This window comes from Agelaius tricolor, unplaced genomic scaffold, assembly GCF_023055355.1.
Source record: "Agelaius tricolor isolate 1412-34295 unplaced genomic scaffold, bAgeTri1.0.p SCAF_12, whole genome shotgun sequence".
Lineage (NCBI taxonomy): Eukaryota > Metazoa > Chordata > Aves > Passeriformes > Icteridae > Agelaius > Agelaius tricolor.
In genome coordinates this window covers 3,893,491-3,902,103 of record NW_027269272.1, presented here as the reverse complement: position 1 = coordinate 3,902,103, position 8,613 = coordinate 3,893,491, and the positions used below count along the sequence as shown (strand labels likewise).

General features: G+C 45.7%; 1 protein-coding gene across 1 annotated transcript; it reads right to left on the bottom strand.

Annotated features, from left to right (window-relative positions):
* Positions 1–428: 428 nt before the first annotated feature.
* On the bottom strand, positions 429–8,373 carry MRPS22 (mitochondrial ribosomal protein S22). Its single transcript, XM_071437160.1, has 8 exons — positions 8,252–8,373; positions 7,870–8,030; positions 6,960–7,124; positions 4,416–4,559; positions 3,863–3,946; positions 2,357–2,502; positions 834–942; positions 429–604 (listed from the first exon to the last, which is right to left on the bottom strand). The coding sequence occupies exons 1-8, from the start codon at positions 8,349–8,351 to the stop codon at positions 512–514; spliced, it is 1,002 nt and encodes a 333-aa protein (XP_071293261.1). The 5' UTR covers positions 8,352–8,373; the 3' UTR covers positions 429–511.
* Between the last annotated feature and the right edge of the window lie 240 nt (positions 8,374–8,613).

The window sequence follows — 8,613 nt, the reverse complement described above, 5'->3', positions numbered from 1 at the left end:
ATAGTAGCTGAAAAATAGTATTTTAACTTGACTTTCCTCAGCACCTCCAGTGAGGTATGTGGTTATGTTGTCACTGTGCTGCCACCTAGCACTGGTAACCATCAGTATCAGCTCAGTTCCTCTTTCAGCCACCACTTCTAGCTAAAAGCTCCAACAGAGCAGTGATACAGCTTAAGGTTTAGAAGTGGTGTTTGTTACACCCTTTCCTAAATGAAGCTGTCCAGACCCTGCACTTACCTCAATAACTAAAATGAACTGTGGGCAATTCCTTAGATTCAAGATGCAACAAGAAATTGAACTCTTGTTTGTACAGTGTCAGTGAAAAGAAGTCATGAGGGCTGCTCCAAGTTCACTTACAGAACTTCTCAAAATAAACTGCTGGAGTGATTCACATGTATTTCAGTAAAGAAAAATACATTCTATAGCAGTCATTTTCAAGTATTTATTGTGGAATCCTGTACAGAAAATGTTTATAAACAGACTTAAAACTTCTGCTGAGCTGAGGTTTACTTCATGAAGCTGAAGAAGTAGCCATTGCTTCTTCATAAGCCTGCAGGGCCAGCTGGATGTAACCTTCTCTCTGGGATTCAGTTTTCACAAATACCTGCAGCCATGGCAGGAGAGAGGTTAATGTAACAGCAGAATCAGCATGCCAGTGGCAGATCAGCCAGACACAACTGCAGGTGTAGAGTTTAACAAAAACCCCAGCGTGGCATGTACAACAGTTCTGGTTGAGTATCTGCTTCCTAAGGTAAGGAGAAATGTCACTACTCACTGGGGTTCTGCTGCTTAAAAGCTCTCTCTGCAGGTTATGTAGAAGCAGCAAAGCTTACCTTGATCAGATCAACTCCTTGAAGTTTCTGTTCTTTAGCTTCCTTTGCTGACTGACATTCAGGGTGAAGCATATGATACAGGGTAATTAAACTTGTAGCATCGTCCAGCCTGAACAAAAAAGGCTCATTTTAGCAATTCCTCTCTCAGAGTACTTACACAGAGTGTATTTTGTGATGGACTTTGCCAGCACAGGCTGTCAAACTGCTGGTTCCACTCAGTATCCAGTTCATGGAATACACAATACCTACATCTATCCCTCCTGGCCTGCTTAGCAGTAATACAGCTGACATCCCTCTGAAAATACAATTAATTACCAATAATGAGTGTTCAGTGGAACTTTCTAACACAGACTGCAATGACCAGTAGCATTAGAAATCCTGTGACACAGTAATACAGCTGGCATCCCTCTGAAAAGACAATTAATTACCAATAATGAGTGTTCAGTGGAACTTTCTAACACAGACTGCAATGACCAGTATGTTTTACAGAAGTAGCATTAGAAATCCTATGACACAGTAATACAGCTGGCATCCCTCTGAAAATACAATTAATTACCAATAATGAGTGTTCAGTGGAACTTTCTAACACAGACTGCAATAACCAGTATGTTTTACAGAAGTAGCATTAGAAATCCTGTGACACAGAGCTCTCAGCTGAGTTTAAAACTACTGAAGTGTGTGGCAGGAAAAGACATTCCAAACTCTGCCTGTTTAAATGGACCAGATACATGAATTTGCCTTTTACCAATCTGATTCTAAACCAGGACCCTTCCTGATTTCTCCATATGCTCAGGTTAAAAAGCAAGATCTGACCACCTGTTCCAAGTTTCTAACTGAAACAGCAGAAAATAAATGCCACTATCACTGCAACCTGGACTTCTGATTGTACAAATTTCTCCCAGCTCTAGTGGCATTTTGAACTATTGAATATTGTTCACTTCAGGGAACTCTGAATAAATTTAGCACCATGTTTTACAGAAATTCACCCATTTTAAATGAAACATTATCTACATGTTCCTAAGCTACTTAGGAATTGCTCTGAAACCCAGAGCGTATCAACCTTATAAGCCAAAACTGAACTCAATATGGAAATGCCAGGCTTTAAGATCAGAAGTGCTCAGAGCTGGAAGTGTTCTGACAATTACATGGGAAACAAAAATAAAAACCCCAAAACCACAAAAATAAAAACCCCAAAACTGAACTCAATATGGAAATGCCAGGCTTTAAGATCAGAAGTGCTCAGAGCTGGAAGTGTTCCGACAATTACATGTGAAACAAAAATAAAAATCCCAAAACCACAGAAGGCTAATTTCTGCAGAAACCTAAATATACACCCTACAACTTCATGGACTGTTACTGGTGCTCCTGTACATCTAACAGTACCTACACAGCTAACTGCTAGAGCTGGCCTAAGACACCAGGTAAATGCAACTTTGCTACATCTGACAGAAAAACTGCTTTTACTGTCAACCAGCAGTACTTTCCAAGGCAAGGCAGGATTCCCAGTGGCAGGCTGTACTCACAGGTCTCTGTTGATCATGTCTATGAGTAAGCCATCTGCCTTCCTCCTGCTGAGCAGGTACCACACCATGCCCCCGAAGTGCCTGGTTGAGCGCAGCAGGTCGTGCTTGCCGCGTTTCTCGATGTCCTCGTAGGTGCGGTGGTGAACCTGCACACACACACACAAACACACACACAAACACACGGGCTTGTTCATGGCACAACTGCAGCCTGACAGTGAACTGCTGGCAGCTTTCCCCCTGTCCCTTCAGAGGTTTTCATCCTTTTCATTTCCCTAAGCCCCATGCTGAACCATATGCCTGTTATAATTCAGGGTAACACCCGGCTAGCCCAGTCCCTGGTACTCAGGCACAGACATCCTTATGGTAAAAGGAGCTAAATCCTGTCTCTCCTGAGCTTTGGGGAGACAGGACATAAGTTCTGCACCTTCACTGCTCTGCTGTCAAGCTGCATCTATTATTTCAGGAGAAAAATCCTACAGCAAAGAGCTGTGAAACTTTTCTTAGAAAAAAAAGTTACTTGAAAAATCTAATTTCATTAAGCCTATTATTAAGCTTCATACAAGTTACAATTTCTCAAATCACTGAGAACATTACAGTTTAAAGAGAAGTAAACATTTTAAAAGCAAGTGTAGACTTACATTTACCAGCAGCTATAGCTACCTATTTTATTCTGCTAGAACTACATTTTTGTAGCTGGTCTTTGTCAAAAATAATACTTTGTGCACAGTGCTGAGAATACACACAAAGTATTCTCAAAATGCACTTTGTCAGCTCCCTAGCTGGTCCTGCCATCTCCCAAGCCAGCAGTCAGTGTGACTTCAGCAGTAAAACTCTGCTCAGAGCCCCTGACAAGTCTTACCATCAATTCTGCTTTGACACCAAAAGTACCTGAATAAAGACTATTTTTGTATGTGCAGTATCCTTCTAGGCTGGTAAAAATTACTTGTGCAAAATCCCGTTTTACTGTTCTGCATAAAAATAAACCCCAAAACTCATCACAAGGATAATCTATGTGGGAGAAATTAGAGCACAAATGACCAACACCTCTGCTCCCAGATAAATATTTATGTTTACAAAATAAACCCTACAATTCTCCACTAGGATTTTTTTTTTTTGCTAGAAAAATGGAAAGTGAACTCACTCTGATATAGTCAGGTGAATCTGGCTCAAAACTAGGATGGTTTTTGCTAGAAAAATGGAAAGTGAACTCACTCTGATATAGTCAGGTGAATCTGGCTCAAAACTAGGATTTTTTTTTGCTAGAAAAATGGAAAGTGAACTCACTCTGATATAGTCAGGTGAATCTGGCTCAAAACTAGGATTTTTTTTAGCTAGAAAAATGGAAAGTGAACTCACTCTGATATAGTCAGGTGAATCTGGCTCAAAACTAGGATTTTTTTTTTTTTTGCTAGAAAAATGGAAAGTGAACTCACTCTGATATAGTCAGGTGAATCTGGCTCAAAACTAGGATTTTTTTTTTGCTAGAAAAATGGAAAGTGAACTCACTCTGATATAGTCAGGTGAATCTGGCTCAAACTGAGCAATGCACATGTTCAGGAGATCTTCGTGACGGTCTTGCTGAAATACAGTCTGAAACAAGAGTTTGGATTCAGGGGTAGATCATGTAATCCCCACCATCCCAACTCTCCAAAATCAAAACAGCAGCCACAACTCTGTTCTGGACAACACAATGAGAAACCCCTTCATCAAAAGACAGCATGGACAGAAGTACAGCAACTGCCTTGATGACATTAATATAATGTTTCTTGATTTTTGATTCTGAAACACCAGTTCACATTTCCAGATTAAATGCACAATTATTTCTAGTATGACACAGTATTTACACGTACCCAGGATTTACCAGGCCCTAACCTGGAACTTTGTGTCAAGTATTTTAACCAAGTTACAATGAAAGGCAATTGTTCAAAACAGAATTCAAGCAGCTGAACACACCCATGCAGAATGGCTTATTCTGAGTCACTCTGCCCAGAGAGCAGAGTTTCACTATCAGACTGCAATGAAGTAAAAGTGCTCAGTTTCAAAGCCAAGAAGAGCTTACCCCAAGGTTCTCATCCTTGAATAACGTTGGGGGAATCACCCTGCGTCCTTCCTTTGGGAAGAATATCTGGATCATCCTGTCTCGTTCCTCCCACGTGGCTTTGCGTAACACCCCGCTTGGTTCTCTAACTACAATGAAACGTTCCTGCAAAGGAGGTGAAAACCAAACATTGTCTAAGCCTTCTCTCATCATAGCCAGAACCATCCTAAAAAAGCCCTCATTTGTCAAAGTCCTTCTGCTCCTAAAGTCACCCTTATAACACCAGTTTCTACCTGACTGTGGCCATATGCCAGATTCATCATTTCAGCCTTACTACTTGCTGAATAAGTGCTGCTTTTGCACCTTGGTTTTACTGACAACTGTGCATGTGCCAACACTGAAAGCCATGGCTCTGGGAAGTTTAGAGATGACCTGATTCACACCCAGACAGGGAGTTAGCCTGATTTTATCTTTTAATAACTAAGGCAAGTGTTGTGCACTTTTGTACCTTTTTTCAAGAGGCAGGCTAGAATCAAATAAGAGCAAGTGCAAGGCAAAAAATACAACAAATTAAACAATATACTCAGATCTGTTCACAAGCATAACAGCTTTAGGGTGGCAAATGGGAAAGTTTGTTGGACAGGAAAGTTTTCAGTATGGTTGTTGAGAGTTGGATTTTTCTTTCCTTGTTATTTGTGGAACTTTTTCCCACTGAGTTGGTAAGAAGCACTGGTGGCTGGGTGCTTGAGACAGCAGGGAGGGGGAACTCCTCTGGTTTTTGGGAGTTTTCTTTCGGGGGCACAGAGATCCCGTGACAATAGAGGCAGGGAATGGACAGGGCTGGGGAGGGCGGCCGGGCTGTCGCTCACTGCGGGGACAATTCAGCGGCACCGCGGGAGCTCAGCCCTGAGGGACCGAGCACCGTCTGCTCCAGGGCCCGGGAATGCGGAACCCCGAGGGCCCCGGGAATGCGGAACCCCGAGGGCCCCGGGAATGTGGAACCTCGAGTGCCCCGGGAATGCGGAACCCCGAGAGCTCTCTGGGAACCCCGAACCCCGAGTGCCCTCTGGGAACCCTAAACCCCGAGTGCCCCGGGAATGCGGAACCCCGAGTGCCTGGGAATGCGGAACCTCGAGTGCCTGGGAATGCGGAACCTCGAGTGCCTGGGAATGCGGAACCCCGAGTGCCCTCTGGGAATCCCAAACCCCGAGTGCCCCAGGAACCCTGAACCCCGAGTGCCCCAGGAACCCTGAACCCCGAGTGCCCTCTGGGAACCCCGAACCCCGAGTGCCCTGGGAATCCTGAACCCTGAGTGCCCTCTGGGAACCCCGAACCCCGAGTGCTCTCTGGGAATCCTGAACCCCGAGTGCTCTCCAGGAATCCTGAACCCCGAGTGCCCTCTGGGAACGCCAAACCCTGAGTGCCCTCTGGGAATCCCGAACCCCGAGTGCTCTCTGGGAACCCCGAACCCCGAGTGCTCTCTGGGAACCCCGAACCCCGAGTGCTCTCTGGGAACCCCGAGTGCCCCGGGAATCTCAAACCCCGAGTGCTCTCTGGGAATCCCGAACCTCGAGTGCTCTCTGGGAATCCCGAACCCCGAGAGCCCTCTGGGAACCCCGAACCCCGAGTGCTCTCTGGGAATCCTGAACCCCGAGTGCCCTCTGGGAATCCCAAACCCTGAGTGCCCTCTGGGAATCCCAAACCTCGCTCTCCCTTCTTCTGCTTGTTGTTAATGCCACAGTTACTGGTTTTTGTTTGCCCTGTTTCACATACTGGTAAAGAATTGTTATTCCTATTCCCATATCTTTGCCTGAGAGCCCCTTAATTTCAAAATTATAATAATTCAGAGGAGGGGGGGATTTACATTCTCCATTCCAAGGGAGGCTCCTGCCTTCCCTAGCAGACACCTGTCTTTCAAACCAAGAGCATGGTGCAGCAGGAGAATAAACAGGAGTTTCCTGCAGAAAGCTCTCAGATAGAGAAATAGATGGAAGACTGGGCAGTTCATTTCACAGGATCATCACTACATGCACATTTGAACCATGAAGGGTTCTTGGAATCAGAAGGTGGTTAAGAATTTTTCTGGCCTCTTATTACTGATACTTAAAGACAACTGAGATGTTTCATGATACAAAGGAAACTATCCTTATACTCCCCAGTTCCATTAGACTTTCTTTACAGCTTTCCTGGGAACTCATTCATCATTTCCACAGCTCTTTCCAAACCTCTTCCAGATCTGTGCAAATGTGGAGTAGTTCCATCTTGCAAAGGGATCAAATCCTACAAAAACCTTCTAGGAGCATGGAAGAACTCAGCACTCCTAGCATATCACAAGCACCTGCTTATAAAATAATTAACTACCTACCACACAGCTTTCCCATGCCCCCTTTTGAGTAGCAGAATGTAATTTATGATTATCAGTTAGAAGCAGGTATTTAGAAATACATTTTTTCTCTACTGTCTTGTACCAGACTGACTCCTCAGCCCTTTTGGAAACTGATCCATCTACATTTGCATTAAAGCTTATTTTGAGAACAAATTAATAATGTTGATCACGTTACTTACACGATGTGGAATGGAGTAACTTAAATCTGTAAACACATATTTTGCAGTTTCAGTTCCTTCAAGGACTTTGTCTTCTGCTAAGACATCATCAATTGGCTCTCGTTCATTCAAAACAGGGGGCATGATTAGTTTTGTTTTAGCTTCCTCAATGGCTTTTCTTGTGGCCTTGAAGGGGGAGAAAAAAGTAGTTTAATTTTACAACTAAAAATATCATCCTATTGGAAAGACAATATACAATTTGGGGACAAATATTTTCATTTAGACAAGCTTGGTTTTCTTCTTCTGCAGTTGAGAAAAAAGGAGACACCAATTCCACCTCTAGGTAGGTGAATTTCATGTAAACAATTTACTACTACTAAAACCTGGACAAAATGCTGGAGGAAGTTACAAAACTACAACGGACAAACTATTGCAAACAACAAGTTTATTTCAGGTGGTTTTCCGTGGTAAATTTCCCACCAAAGCACAAACTGCAACAGTTTGTATATAGCTTTAATTGTGGCTACAGCAGAACTGGCTTAGGTCAAGCCCTTTGTCATCCTAAATGAAGTCAGACCAGAGGAGAGAGGGGAAAAAAGTAGTCAAAGGTTCCCAGGGCTACAACTTAAATATCAGATGAAGGTATTTGACAGAGTTAGGAAGCATAACAGGCTAATTAGGAGAAACTGTCACTCAAGAAAAAAAAAAATCAGATTTCCTTCCATATTCCATCAAAATCGCACAGAACTGGACAAACCAAGCTATTCCAAGTGAAGAAACACTATTTTACACTGATTTAAGGAATAATCCGAAACAAAGACGAGAAACCAGAATATTTTCAAACGCAGCAGTAAGGAAGGCAGAAATATGGGTTATTACAGGTATTTTGCTAAAATCAACACTTACTTCCGAAGGAAGCAGAGCAGCCTACCTCTTCCAGCTGAGCTTCGGTCATCAGCTTGTAGTGGGGCGGCTTGAGGCCCTTCTTCTCAGGCCGGAACACCTTGTGCAGGTCGAGTCCCGTCATTTTGTACAGCAGTGTCTGAACCGCTTCGTCCGTGAAGGCGGGCTTGGGCTGGGCGGCCTTTCCCTCTGCCAGAGAGGGCACACGCTGTTACCCGGGGGCTGAGGGGACGGCCACGGTCACCGAGGGGACACCCGCTGCCCTCACGGCTCCTCCCGCCCCGCCGGACCCTCCGCGGCCCCACACCCGCATCCCTCCCCAGCAGCCGCACACCAACACGCGGGGCGGCCGGACCCCGAGGCCGGGGCAGCCGGGAGCGCTCAGGGCGTGCCCCGGTCCCCTCGCGTACCGCCCGCATCCGCCGCCAGCGCCCGCCGCGCGGGGAGCGCCCAGAGCGGCCGCAGCCGCGCCGGGAACGCCGCCGTGCCCCGCGCCGCCAGCGCCGCCATCTTCGCTCCCGCCCCTTCCCGCCCCGCGGCGCGCCGGGAAATGGAGTCACGGAGCCGCGGAGCAGCCCGAGCGGGCAGGGACCCAGCGGGAGCAGGGAGCCCGGCTCCTCCTGGCCCTGCACAGCAGTCACGCCCTGTGCCAAGAGTCACATCGTGTGCCAGGAGTCGCACCCTGTGCCTGAAAGCGTTCTCTAAATGCTTCTTGAACTCAGACGGGCTTGATGCTGTGACCGCTGCTGCCCAGCCAGTCTGGGTGTAAAAC

What these genes read in the sequence shown, in the direction of transcription:
- MRPS22 (XM_071437160.1), bottom strand. Translation starts at nt 8,351, where the DNA reads ATGGCGGCGCTGGCGGCGCGGGGCACGGCGGCGTTCCCGGCGCGGCTG. An exon ending in GACATGATCAACAGAGACCT is followed by an intron (nt 943 to 2,356) that starts GTGAGTACAGCC and finishes TTTTTTGTTCAG; the next exon opens with GCTGGACGATGCTACAAGTT. An exon ending in AAGGAGTTGATCTGATCAAG is followed by an intron (nt 605 to 833) that starts GTAAGCTTTGCT and finishes CCATGGCTGCAG; the next exon opens with GTATTTGTGAAAACTGAATC.